The sequence below is a fragment of the Argentina silus genome (genome assembly GCF_951799395.1).
Source record: "Argentina silus genome assembly, chromosome: 6".
Classification (NCBI taxonomy): domain Eukaryota; kingdom Metazoa; phylum Chordata; class Actinopteri; order Argentiniformes; family Argentinidae; genus Argentina; species Argentina silus.
The window spans coordinates 23529803-23544581 of record NC_139660.1 but is presented as its reverse complement, the minus strand read 5'-3'; the positions used below and the strand labels follow the sequence as shown (position 1 = coordinate 23544581).

General features: G+C 44.0%; 1 protein-coding gene across 1 annotated transcript; it reads right to left on the bottom strand.

Moving 5' to 3' along the window:
- Positions 1-91: 91 nt before the first annotated feature.
- On the bottom strand, positions 92-9149 carry fbxl5 (F-box and leucine-rich repeat protein 5). The gene is made up of 11 exons (XM_083672477.1): positions 8893-9149; positions 7711-7926; positions 6720-6815; positions 5921-6116; positions 5329-5511; positions 5057-5182; positions 4713-4861; positions 4418-4500; positions 3483-4205; positions 2798-2946; positions 92-1720 (listed from the first exon to the last, which is right to left on the bottom strand). Exons 1-11 carry the CDS (start codon positions 8974-8976, stop codon positions 1644-1646), a joined length of 2082 nt encoding a protein of 693 aa, XP_083528603.1. The 5' UTR covers positions 8977-9149; the 3' UTR covers positions 92-1643.
- Between the last annotated feature and the right edge of the window lie 5630 nt (positions 9150-14779).

Sequence of the window (14779 nt, the reverse complement as noted above, 5' to 3'; positions counted from 1 at the left end):
ACATTTCACATACACAAACGCTCCACTAAGCAATTACACAAAATGTAAAAGATCAATAAAGACAAACAGCAACTCCAAACTTAAACCCCAAGATACTTTTATTGTTCTGCGACTGAATTTCACATAAGCAATGGAACTTCTCATGCAGAAAGTTTGAACAAGCAAATAACGTCTCATGAATATTGGTGTGCTATGTATAATAACCAGTGGTGACGGTGGGGTTCAGACTAGGTGGCACTTCTCCAAATCCGCTTTATTTGGTCGTTATCTTACTTCTAGTATCTCTAAAACCACTTTGCAAATGAACCCTGTCCCCTGGGAGATCACACGGAATTGATTTCAGTGCCCGTCCCCTTGATTCGGTGAAGGGCAGTGATGAAGGGAAAAACACTCCATTAAGTATTATCGGATCTACCCAAAAGGAGAAAGATTAAGTTAAGAACGTTATGCATGATATAAGAGGTTTAAGTTATAGATATGGATAAGACTAAATTCCTGCAGCCTCAGATACCACCTTACACCTGAAAGGTCTGCTCCGCTCAGGACCACAAAGGTGAGTGCGAGTCAAACCTAAAGGGCTTTTACACACTACAGACACAAACCATACTGTGCTGGCTCGGAATATTTTCCTTTCACATCGTCCTTACAATGCTGTTTCAGCAACTATGAAGGATGTGTAACCAGGCCAGCTCAGTACGGCTTGGCTCGGTTCAGATTCATAGTGAAACGAGGGTATAACAGTGATCAGACCACAGGGGTAGCCAGAACAGAAGTCTGGGTCATCTCTGGCAGTGCCTTGGTCACTGTGCAGTACCCAGACTCTTAACCGTCATTGACAATACATCCCTATAGTAGACTCACAGCTGTTTTCCCTGACACAGATTAAACCTAATCCTAGACTAAAATGCATCTTCAGACAAAAATGCATGTTCTATTAAAAACTAATACTAATCTAGTCCAGGATTAGCCTTAATCTGCATCCAGCCCTTCAAGATCAATCTAATGGGAATGTGCATCTTCCACCATGTGAATCACCACCTAAATATAGTACATCAGCCAATATTTTCCATATTCTTCTCTTTTTACATTGATGACAAACTTGTGTGTGATTCATCATGTGACAGGATATCCATACCCCTGAACCTTACCACAAAGGTGAGTGATCAGTTTGTTACTTCTAGAATGAACCCAGGGATGTTAATTGCAAGTGAACTAAAGCATGCAGGTAGGAGCAGAGTAGGTGGACCCAGTTAGACTATAGAACACTTGGTGTCCACTTGTGTGAAGCATGATCATAATATTCACTACAGAAAACCACAAGTACTTGGTGCTCATGTATGACTTTGCTTTCTTATTAAAACTCAAACCAAAATGTCAAACAAAAGCCTCGTCAAAATCCCCAAAAATAACCAGAATTAACATTTGCAGATACTTCATCCAACATCCATGTATATATAATTTTCTTAGAAATACAAGATGGGAATGACTCAACCTTTTTTATGTTTTTTTTTGTTTTACAGTTTCATCTAGAAACTATTTTTGAGTGACACAAAGTACAGCGAAAGGTATTCCCAGATTAAAGTGCAAATGAGGAACCATGATGGGAGGGGAAAGGGAAAGGGGGGGTTGGAGCTAGGGCTAGATCACTCTCCAGAGCGGCAGCAAGCCCTGAAGCCACACTGCAGGTTCTGGCAGCCACTGGCCGTGTCAGCATGGGGACCTGCAGAGAGAGGGCGTTGTCAGACAAGCTAGGCACTCACTCATAGGCTACTTATTGTACAAAGGCTAGAGAGATTACTGTACATGGCAGAGAGATCAGAATAAATGTTGTTCTGTGAGTATGCCCTCAATATATTCACCTAGATGTATGTAGCTATTGCCAAGTAGGCCAACTCTACTCTTAAGAGCTTCAGAAATGTGAACACAATACAACTGTTTTAGTTTGGTTTTTTTGCAATAGAGTTTAGTATGACGTTGTTAACAGCAAACACACTGTGTTTCTCTGACTCTACCTGAAAGCCACAATCCTTCATTCGAAAAACAACAAAACATCAGCCCCTGCCACATAAAGCTGTGGGATAAGGGGTTGGAGAAATGTTACCACTCTCAAATTCATGGACAGAACTCTGGTAGCAAAGGCTGCATCCGGATTGTCTAGAATCCTTCATTTCCTTGTCTCCTTTCCTCGACCTCCCTAGCAAAAGTCTGAGGGAGGGCGAGGACAAGGTACCAGGAAAGGAAAACAGGTAGGTTTACACACAGCAACCATTGTTGATGTGTGACATCGACATATTTTGAAGCGATGCAATTTTTCTTGACGTTCCTGTAGTTTGTAAACAGTAATGACGATACACCCACGAGCCTCATCAGCTTAATACAGGTAGTCTTCAAGAATAAATGCTGATAAACACGATACATTTATTTGTCCAAAAACAGCTTCACGAATGATGGATTGTGGCTTTAATGCCCACTTACCTTCCACCTCACATGATCAGCAGTGGTGCTACATAAGGCATTTACACTGGAAAACGTGCTGCACAGGCAAGGTTAGGTACGTCTGTCATCACACGACTTTACACAAGTTCCACTGACATGTTTATCTAGCATTCATTAGGCTTGGCCCTCATATCTATGAGGATCCATGAGGAGAAGACGAAATCCAACAACATGTAACTCCATCCATGTAAATACAGTATGTTACATAATGCTTTATCAAAAGCACATTCAAGTAGGTGAATAACATTGAACTCGTGTGTGTGTGTGTGTGTGTGTGTGTGTGTGTGTGTGTGTGTGTTACCGTTGATGTTGTCACAGTAGTAGAAGTGTTCGTCATTGAGGGCAGGGCAGGCAGACACCAGCTCCTGCAGGCCAACCTCAGTGATGAGGAGGCAGCCAGACAGGTTCAGATGCTCCAGGAGAGGAAGTCCTCCACGCTGGGACAACACCCTGAAACACACACAAACACACACACTTAAGAGTATTGAACACAGACATACACACACACATAGACACCACACCCACAAACACACACCACACCCACAATGTCTATAGAAGAAAAAAACACATAAACCTGTGTGTACCTCATGTTTTGGACTGGGATGGTCAATATTTAGCTTGTACAAATAGAATCTAGGAACTGGATCACTGTCTTACCTCATTCAGCCACGGAATCCCTGTTCATCAGAACCAACACTATGAAGCTGTTTATCAAAACCAACACTATGAAGCTGTCGGCAACTGTTTTTACTTTCACTATAAGTTTCTCGCTTGGCTCACACACCAGTGGCTTGGGCTCAGTAATTCCCGCACACACACAGACAGACAGACACCCCATTTTTCCTCATGAGCGCTAATTTCAGAACTATAGGCAGAAATTATACAAATTATCGCGTTCAATCACTTCAAATACATACACAGCTTGAAACATGAAAGATCCATGCATATTCAGGTTATCAGAAGAGGAGCAGCCAGGGCGTTTTTACCTCAAGCCCAGGTCCGTGACCAGGTAGCATCCGGAGAGACTGAGAAACCTCAGTGAGCGCTTGGCCTCTGCTTGTTCAATCCGGTTTTTCAAGCACTGCTGGCCCTCAGAAGAGCATTTAGTCCGTAGCTCTGCACTGCCCCAGGTGGTGTTAGACTCACACTGCGGCCCGCCGAAAGTCACCAGGGCCGTCTCACCGGAGCAGCAGGTAGAGTGGCCGCAGCTCGCTGTGTACTGCTGCTGCCAGTAGGAGGCACTAAAGCCAGTCCTGAGGCCCCGCCTCCTACTCCTCCTGCAGCAGCATGACCCCACCCCGGGCTGCGTCTCCACGAAGCCCCTCCCCTCGGTGAGAGACACACCCCCACGCCGGCTCCACTCTGCCGCGTCCTCAATGTCGGCCAGCTCCGCGGGGTCCAGGACCCACACACGGGTGGGGCTGCAGACGGCGTCCCGCCCCCGCCCCCGCCACCCCGCCCTCTGCTTGAAGATCAGCGCCTGCCGCCCCCGTCCCATTGGACGGAGGCTCCTCTCTGCCAGCAGGCTGATTGGAGAAGCAGGACTTCTCAGAAGCTTGGGTGGCTGATGGGCACGTTTCTCCGAGCATGTAGGAGGTGCCAGGTCCCCGAGGCCTAAAGACAGCTTCTTGAGGGTGTGGTCAGTGATCTTCTCACAGCCTGATAGGTCCAGGTGCTCCAGAGAGAGACACGCCCCCAAAGATGACCAACTGAGAGACAGTAGAAGAAGTAGAAAAGCACAAATTTATGTAAAAAAACAACTTTAATAATTCATATACCAGAATAATATACCAGTGGTCTGGCAATGTGTCTATCACAGTACCTCATATATGAAATTGATGGCTGGTGTTTCACTTAAACATTGAATGACTCTGAACCAATGGGATTTTACAGAGGGGGAAAGGCGAGATAGATGAGATACCTGTCAAAGGCGGAGTCTGTGACGTCAGTCTGGGTGAGGTCCAGGTGAGTGAGATTCGGACAGAGACTGAGAATCTGACGCACCTGTGAAAGCAGAGAGCCAGACACACGTCATCCAATCATCCATCACTGCAATACAGAGCCAACCCTGTCTGAAACATATGCAAACTGTCCTTTATGAAAACCAGTGGTTTTCAGCAAAGGTCTTGAAGTGGAAACATCATACAGTAGTTTTACAACCAGGTAGGTTTCTACAGCACGAGGAGAGCTTGTGTGCAAAGGTTCCTGGTCCTCACCATCTTACTGGAGACCGTGGAGCTGTAGGCCAGAACGATGGACCTGACGAAAGAACCCACAGCTGGCAGAAGGTTCTGGATCATTCCGTTCAGTAGCTTCTTCTCCCTTTGAGCAGCGCTTATGGCCAGGGAGTCTTCATAAGACTCGTCTAAACAGAGCAGAGAACAGTCTTACAGACAGATATAGATACTGTAGTCCAATACAGGGAGATATACATTGGACCCCCCCCCCCTCTTTTTGATCTAAGCCTTGTCCTTAGATCAATCCTTCAGATGTTCTCATGAGAGGATTACAGAGACTTCTGGAAGACCCGGGACTGCAAGACCTGGGACTGAGAGCTTACCAGACTCATCCACATCTGCGTCCTCATCCCATTCCTGATAGGCCAGGCCTTCATCCTTTAAACTCTTCACCCATGCCTCATCCGGCTCCTGGTCGAGATCACCTGGGGGACCACAGTAGTCACCCCCTAAGAAACAAGCACAGACAACTCCTTTATCACAAAACACTGGTACTCAGCAGGTTACTTCTTATGAAACGATTCTAGAAGTGTCCAAAAAAAAGTCAATATTGAACCATGATAAGACTGCGGGAGCAGCCAGCTCAGCTGTTTACCTCTGGCCCAGCGTACAGGGTAGAGGTGCCTCCACAGAGAGCCGGTCTTGGCCAGGTCGGACCAGGCTGAGCACACCTGGGCCGAGCGACACAGGTCCTCCGGTCCGAGGTAACGGAACAGCCTCAGCAGAACCTCTGGAGGGAGCTGAGAGATGTGGGTGGATCCAGGTGCTTTCTCTAATTCTGAGAAAGAATAGCACACAAGTGTTCCCTCTGATACGCTTCTGAAAGTTAGTAGACAACATACTTCTCTACTGCTCAAGGCCAAAAAGGCACCTGGAAGCCATTGTTTGACGACTGCAATGTTTCACTGTGGCAGAAGTGAGATTAACCTGTCTGTAGAAATATTTCTGCTTCGTGTTCGAGCCCACTTCTTGAGAAACATTTTGGTGTGGGACATTTGGCAAACATGGCGTGCTCCCTACATCCTCCATCAGAACTGTGTTATCGTGGTGGTAAATTGGGAGTGTGTTTGTGTGGACAAGACGCTGCCTGTGTGTGCCAGAGAGAGTGAAAGAGACTAACAAGTCTCACCAGGATGAATATAAAGAGGTACGATCCAGGGAAGGTCATTTAGGGGTGCTGGACTCACCGTCATCTGTCTTTTCATGGTCAGCATATTTGAAGGCCTTGTGTAGCTCCTCTGCCTGGCTCCACAGACTCAGGCCCTTCAGCACCTCAGCAGCACAGTCCCATTGCTGCTGGCTACAGTGCTGTGCTATCACCTGTTTCTTGATGTCTTTTAGCTCTTCGTAGGTGAAGTATTGCATCAGCATTGGCTGAAACACCTGTAACGCAGTCCATCATTTTAGTTGACATTATGTCTATATACACACACACACACACACACACACAGTACCAGTCAAAAGTTTGGACACACCTTGCCAAGAGTGTGCAAAGCTGTCATCAAAGCAAAAGGTGTCTACTTTGAAGAATCTAAAATATAAAACATATTCTTGTTTGTTTAACACTTTTTTGTTGACTACATAATTCCATATGTTCCCTCATAGTTTTGATGTCTTCAATATGAATCTACAATGTAGAAAATAATAAAAAAAATAAAGAAAAACCATTGAATGAGAAGGTGTCCAAACTTTTGATTGGTACTGTATGTATGTATAAATATATGTATGTATGTATATATATATATATAAGACATCAAAACTATGAAGGAACACATATGGAATTATGTAGTCAACAAAAAAGTGTTAAACAAACCAGAATATGTTTTATATATTAGATCCTTCAAAGTAGACATCTTTTGCTTTGATGACAGCTTTGCACACTCTTGGCAAGGTGTGTCCAAACTTTTGACTCATACTGTATGTGTGTGTGTGTGTGTGTGTGTGTGTATATATATATATATATATATCTGAACTGTGAGTGCATACCTCTTCCTCCTCCTTCATGTGGGGTAGGAAGTCCTGTGTGAAGGCCTCCAGCCTCTCTTTGAGCTGGCGGGCATAGTTCAGCTGCTCGTATTCACTCTACAAAACACACAATATAACACATACGCCCATCACCAACAGTCCTTCACTCCACAGCTTCTGCAACAACACCCAGCACCACTGGGTGTGACCCCATGCAATTATAATTAGAACATGTTCTTGCAGCACATTGTGTCAAACACATTAGACCCAACAGACTAGTAAAACTGTTTAGCCAATAGGCCTACTTTCCCTTGAATGACAACATATTGAACAAATGTTTGAAGCTAAACACAAAATTACCTTTGCACTTCATCAGGGATTCTGCATCCCTGGCCCAAACCAAAAGCTCTTTGAATAGAACTAAGCTAACGATTATCTCAACAAAGCATTGTTTATCTTGAGCTGAAAATAAACATATTTTGCCCTCCTGCTTGAAGATCAAGTGAAGTATTTCCCAATTGTCTCTTTACTAGAGGGTGGAATTTTCCTTTGTGTTTTCGCAAATTGTGAGTCAGAACGGATGTTAGAATTGACACAATTGCGGCATTCAGGGCAGGCCACTTTTGGTTTGTGCATGGCTTAAAAGAACAATAACACTCAACTTTGCCAAAGCAGGTCACGGGCACCATTCTGCCTCAGTTAATTAAATATAACTCAAATCAGCCATTACTTATCCAAAACAATAGGCCTAATGGTTTGTCTGACACAAAAAGTACTAGTGTCCAACAGACAATAGACAATTCTATTTGTCCACAAACAAAAACCTACTTGTTGTCTATGACACAACTACAGTACAGGATGTCCTATTTAGTGCTTCTGACCTCCTTACACCAAAACACACAGAATAACCTGTTTGGGTCAAGTGAAATATTACCAAAACAAATGACTAAAAGATCTGTGAGTATTGACATGCTTTTTAATGATCATGCTACTAAAATACTAGTCAAGTCACCTTAACGCTCCGCAAGCCTTTCTCAAAGAGGGACAGCATCTCTGAGAGCTTGTTGTCAGAGTGGACGTTATACACAGTGCGGCTGCGCTGCTGCAACAGGCCGATGATGTACTCGTTCTCAATCTGTTCATGCATCTTGAACTCCTTGAAGGTGGCACACAGGGACTGAAGAAATGAGCGGAAGTCATTGTTGTTGGAGAAGTTGGTCTTGGATAGCTGTGTGGCATAAGGAAAAAATAAGCCATGTCATGTAGCTCTCAACTGCGTGACTTGAACAGTAACAAACAGTTCTAAGAATGTGCTCTACGACACAACTTGATGTCTATTTCATGTGATAACAAAATGCCATCGGCTAATAATGAGATGGTCATGCATGGATAGAAATATGGCTAAACAAGCATGGCTATTGTAATCGATGTAAAGCTCTGAAACACTGGTTTAGGAGTTGTTAAGTAAATAAGACTTTAAGTGACAGGTTGGTCCCATAGCATCTCTAGCTAGCAAGCTAACCTTCCGTAAGATGTTCTGTGACAGTGTGGTAGAGGTCCCAAATAGATATTATTAGGACAATCGACAGGCAGACAAACATTGTGTGTGCCGATCCCAATTTGCAGGCTCTGATGATCCTAATTCAGATTCCGAACACATATTATTGACGGTTGTCGCTTGGAAAATGACAGCGTTAGAATGAAGTGTCAACCATAGTGTTTGGTTTTGCGCCGTGTGGTCAGACAACATTGATTACATTTTAAAATCCAACGGTGAATAAAGAAATGACTGTTGTAAAATGACTACTGTTGATAACTAATGTACTAACAGAACTAAGCAGCTATTAGCATGTTGCATAACAACAACCCTGACTACTGGCAAGCTAACGTCGTTAAAAACAGGCAACACAGCCAGATGCCATAGCATATATCTGACTCGAGTCTAGATGCTCGCTATCTAACATTATCGATATTTGGAAAATAAATGATCTGACTACCTAGTAGCCAAGCTAACTAGCACTCACATAAACACTATGCCAAAAAAACAACACAAATTTCTCTCCTGACGTGCCTCAAGTCAGACCGGATAGCAGTTGAGCTAGCTAGCTAGCTAGCTCGCTTAGTACTAACTGCTTGCCGGTCAATTTGCACCATGGGGATGCTTGTTTTAAAATCAGTGTTTGTGGATACACACCTTTTCGCAGTACAGGCCCACCAACTGTTTCATTCTCCAGTGTGGGCCAGTAAAAACATCCACTTCATCGGGAAAGGGGGCCATCTTCAATCCATGTAGAAACTGAGCCTCAGTAGCGAGCTTGCATGATTAGCCAGGCTAGTCGGACAGCATCAATACGAAGTCAGGATGGGGCTATGCAACATTACGCGCAACCACCGTCATGTGTCAGGGGGGGGGACTGTTCCAATGGGGCCGCCTTATGCCAGCGTAGGGCCCTGTACGGGGTATTCAGCCATGTTTAAACTCCAGCAAAGACTGTAAGAATAAATGGACCCATTCGAGTCTGACGTCACCCGATGCATTTCAACAATAGGGGGTCAATGTGCTAATCCGCCAACGAAATGCGTACTTCCTCGTCGCCATTTTGGTCTGTCCACCCACCCACAGTTGCTCAGTTTTCCCTTTAGTCTACAACAGGAAAAGAAAGCATGAGCCAAAGAGAAGCACACGATCAGTCAGCGCTTTGCGGTCAGTCAGCAACCATGAATGCCAGCTGTGCCACGACCAATGCCAGGCCCATGACAGTAAAGTACACTAGATGTGTAACATTTACAACACACAACTTGTGTGTACGTCTCTGTTGTGTGGGAGACTGACATACATGTCACTTGTGTCACAGTTTGATGATGCTGCAGGGCAAAATAAATATATATATACTATGTGCACTACATAGTTCCCTGGGCAGAATCCCCCTGTGCAGTGTGTAGGAAATCCCTGGATTGGAACACCGAGAGTCAAACCTGGGTGCATTCTAATACTATACAATTATTTCATGTCTTCAACTCCTCTCCTTCATCTTCTCTGAGGGGAACACCAGAAAACCTATTACATCCTAAAAGGGCTGTGGGTAGGCCTGAAGCAAGCTTGACCAAATTTAGTTCCAACTCGGGATAATCATTTCACGACGATGCATGACGCACCTAGCCAGGTAAATTACTAAAGCCTACTGGATGATAAGAAAATCCCGCCCTCCAGTTGTTACTATTGTCCCATTAGTTTTGGGTACCCTAAAATAAAGGGACTATGCATGCAAAGTGTTGTAATTTCTGAATGGTGAAACCAATATGTACACAAATGCCATCTAATACAAAGCTGACAATCTCTACATTAACCTCATAGTAATTGTTGATTGTTGATTTAAAATCTAACCTTCTGGAGTGTAGAGCCAACAAAAGAAAACGTCCTTCACCTTCTCATTACTTACACAGGGCACTGTACTTTTAAAGTTTCACTTAGCCCTGGGACTATCCCCAAGATATGGAAAGCAGCCCATGTACTACCACTACATACTGTAAGGGTGGGGGCTGCAGCGACCTAAATATTTATTGTCCAATTTCCTAGCCTTGATGTGTAGCTAAAATATCAGAATATTTGGTCAACTCTCAGCTTTGTTCATTCTTGTCCCAGAATGGTGTCTTGAACACATTTCAATCAGGCTTTAGGGCAGGACACAGTACTATTTCAGCTACATCCATTGTAATAAATGACATTGTTTGTGCCCTAGATAAAAGCAGCATTGTGCTGCTCTGTTTATTGATCTATAAAAAGCTTTTGATTCAGTGGATCATTCACTGTTAGTGAGTAGACTGTCCTCAATTGTTTTTTTTATCAGAATGCTTGTCAGTGGTTCTTTAACTACGTCAGAAATAGAACTCTGTGTATAGTTGCTAACAATGTTCAGTCACAATCTCTAGAGATCACAAGGGGAGTGTCTCAGCGTTCAATTTTAGGTCTGTTACTGTTTACACTGTATATAAATGATATTGGCCTCTTTGAAGAATAAACGTCAGTTTTCACACAGGGTTGATAGTGTGGTCAAGCCAAACATCTTTATTAATAACACATTGCAATGAGGAGAGACAAATCGATCAGTGCAGAGACAATGGCCTGCAGAGTGCTGTGATTCTCTCTGGTCTCTACTCCAACAGAGTTCTTTTCTCACCATATTCCACCTGGCACTGCCCATCAGATAGAGAGGTCCTGCTCCATGACTTACAATAGGTAAAGTCAACATAGTATACGACTCACATTAGTCATGGGATGGGAAAGTAATTAGTGAGGTCGAACATATAGATTGATAAAAAATAATAGTGATGTGTATATATTTTGTAATCAGGGCACCCTTAAAAAGAGACCTTGTCTCAAAGGGACTCCGCTGAATAAATAAAGGATAAATACAATTAAAGATAAAAATGGCTCAAGTAATAGTAAAAAAGTTATACAGTATTAATTAGGTAATTGCATGGTATAAGGTTATGTTATTCATAACTTAAACAAGTAACAGTCCCTAATCCTTAAAAAACATTAAAATGCAATTACAATATAATTACAATGTAATGTCATTCAAAGTGACTGGATTATTGGGCTAGTCAAAGGTCACTAGTGATGTGGAGCCAGTGACCATGCAGGGCTGCTCCTCATCTTCAGTAGTGTCCTCAGCCCAGGCAGCGTGGGCAGTGCCTACCAAGACCCTGGAGCTCAAACCCTGCCTAGATGAAGAGAAGACCATGGGCGACGATACGGGACCTGAGGTAGAAGGTCCTAGGCAGGAGGATACCTGGTGACTACTGCTGCATCTGTTGCAGTTGTCAATGATGACGAAGATGGTGAAGAGGATGATGGTACTGAAGGCTATGATGCAGCCTCTCGGACCACCCCCACACACAAAGCAACTGATGTTTATGACGACGACAGTGACCATAGCTCTGAGGCTAGACAGGACCTCCTGGAGAAGGTGCCCTCTCACCTTGCCCGGTGGGATCCTGATCAAGAAGGATATCCAATACGACCCCAGGGCCACAGTGATGAACTCTGAGACCCTGAGGGACATAATCCTGGGTGTCACTGGCCGTCTGGGGGTCCACTAGTCCACCTCAGTGGTGAGGCTCAATGACCCCCTCCAGCTTAGGATGGATCTCTTCAGTGAGATTGGCTACATGCTGAATGCCGAGGCTAGGATAAGGGTAGAGTCCGGAGAGCAGGGGAGCAGTCGGGTTCAGGAACAGTGCTGTAGTGGCAGTCATTGTGGAGCCTGCCTCTGATAAACTGTCCCTTCTGCATTCAGAGGCAAACCGGGCCCAGCTGCGGGCTGCTCGTTACAGTGGTAATGTGGCATTATGTGCATGGCTGAAACCATTGCCATGGTCATCTCTGACCACACTGGGGGCTGCGCTACGGTCAGCTATTTTAGACCCATAAGCCTGAGAAGCGGTCACAAACATTAATCTCTATGGGGAGTGACAACACTGCCACTGACACTGATACACTCCTGGCCAGTACGGATGGCATGGATATGCCTGAGGCTAAAAACAACGCTGTCTTGGTGAAGGCCAGGGTGAGTTCAGCCATCCAGACCTGTGATGTGAGAGCTGATGAGTGGTTGGGTAAAGGCTAGTCGACGCTAACTCTGCTCTGGCTCGGCTTGAATAAGGCCAGCAGGTGCTCACGGTCCTCCGATGTCAGCCAGACACTCCCAAAGGATCTGATACTGAGTCTATGGACTGCACCAAGGAGCCATCCCTCTCCAGGTCCACCTTCAGAGACTCTCTGAAGAGCACAGGCTTGGGTATCACCCCCAGCCTGGAGGCTGAACACCTGGGAATGCTCAGAGGGAGCTCTGGTAGCCAGGGAACAGGCAAGTCACCGGAGGCCAACTGGAATCATCACAGAACCTCCTCACACGTAAGGCGACAGCTAGGAATCAGGAAGTAATTAATTTAATAGGGCTGTTCAGAATAGAATACAGGAATAGAATAGGAAATGTACTGTCCACATAATGTGGATAATTTCCTTTGGCTTCACAGTGGCAGTGTTTGATTATGGTGTACAGCCTCAACCATCTCTCTCTGCTTTGATTCTCAAACCAAGAAGAAACTGGAGAAATAGGCTGTGAAAGAAGGACAGAATATATCAAACAAAGGAAAGAAGAAAAACAAGGTAAAGGGAATAATTCTCTTGTTTAATTATTCAGACTCTTCTTTACATCAAACATGGAGAACATCAATTCTAAAATGTAATGAAAATGTATAATTTATTTTACAACACGTTTTATTATACGTTATTGATCTTTGTAATCTTCACAGGCGCTGAGTCTGTAAATGCCAGCAGCACTAGGGAGAAGCCTAAGAAAACCCTCCGTGAGCACATCTCCTCTGCCTTCTCTTGGGTTTCCTGCTGAGGATTCAGGAAGAGGACCCACCAGCAGAGGGTGCAGACTTCCCACTGACTGCAGAAGGGAGAGCAATACCACTGCCACAGTACTACTACAAAATGAATAGCATATTAAGAACCTTGCCAGTGTTAAAACAAAAAGAATACAACTTCAAAATGATTTTCATAGATATTATAACTTTGAAGATGCCTGTGTGTCTATATTGTGTTTTCAGTCAACTCAATTTCCCTGTTGGGGATCAGTGAAGTAAAATAAGTATAGTATTCTCATATCCTTTCATTCTTTCTGAGAAACACAGATGCAGGCACATACTAAGACAAACAATACTCACCAACTACTCTTTGGATTTAAAGTTTATTTAACAATATGGTCATGGTACATAAGTAAGAAATTAGTATTTAAAAATGTTCTGCTTACACCATTTGTATGAAACTGAAGTTCACATGCCCACAGCAATAGCAGAAATGAACAAGTGTACAGTAAACATGTTGTGCCCCACGATTGATGTAGCGCCCCTCTATAAAAGGAGAGTGATGGAGAAGCCTGTGAATGAAGCATTTATTCATAAGCATTTTACTATTACAATGGTGTGTCTCTGTTGCGCACAAGGAGGGCTTTTCTCTTGATGTGAAAAAAAAATATTTGGGCGCCATTAGGCTACTATCGTACTAACTCTATTGATATAAGATGCCTTTACTTCAAACACAAATTTCACCAATAGGCTAAGACAAAATATTTGTAGAGGAAATGATTTGGTTGCAAATGTGACTGGATATAAACCTAGGTTACACTCTGGTTTCCGTATTGATACAGGCCAAGTTTCGGTAGGCTATTAAATGATGCTACAAAACAGACTTCACTCACAAATTATTCCCAAATGTGTTAATAATAATTAATATATTTGGGATTGAGTGGTGAAGCCTGTTCTCCAGTCTAAGTAAATTAGTTTAATCTTGTTTAAAGTCAGTGTGCTGTTGGTAGCTTGTGTATTTTGCTGTGGCTATTCTGCCTTAAGCTCTGGGACCTAGTTTCTATTAAAACCCATCTGTTTGAAGCCAGTTGCTGTCAATTGCTGTCAATCTCCAGTGGGAGGGCCTGACACTATCCTGCAAGGTATTTTAACCCCTTCTCACCTTGGACCAGGACTAATACATTTGGGATTGTGTGGTGAAACCTGTCTGGTTGTTAACTGATCGTTAGGTGGGAGGGGCTGCTACCCTGCTAGTCATCAGCAATAACAGAATCTGCATTTCTATTGTGACGGTCATAGAGCGACAGCCTCTGTGACAGCGTCCTGGCATGAAGACGAAGGAATCTATGGAGTCCATTGAGGAAGGCCTGACAGGAAGGCCAAACTACTAAGGATTTTTTCTATTAGTTTATTTTTTTTGACTACTCTGTGTGTATTGAGCGCGACCTACATCTTGTATTGCCCATAAACCCTCTATCTCTATACCCGCAAATATCACAATGTGCTTTCTCCCCATTCCTGTTATTTCATCCCTCAGGAGGACACAGACGCTACACCTCCCATCACAACCCTTCTAATCTAATCTACCCACCATGCTCAACTGACCATGACCTCACTGTCGTGGGAGGACTTTGGAACTGCCAGTCAGCGGTCCGGAAAGCAGAGGCTATCTCAGCTTACGCCTGCTTCATGTCCCTCCACTT

What these genes read in the sequence shown, in the direction of transcription:
- fbxl5 (XM_083672477.1), bottom strand. Translation starts at nt 8,976, where the DNA reads ATGGCCCCCTTTCCCGATGAAGTGGATGTTTTTACTGGCCCACACTGG. An exon ending in ACATGAAGGAGGAGGAAGAG is followed by an intron (nt 6,117 to 6,719) that starts GTATGCACTCAC and finishes ACTGCGTTACAG; the next exon opens with GTGTTTCAGCCAATGCTGAT. An exon ending in CGCAGATGTGGATGAGTCTG is followed by an intron (nt 4,862 to 5,056) that starts GTAAGCTCTCAG and finishes TGCTCTGTTTAG; the next exon opens with ACGAGTCTTATGAAGACTCC.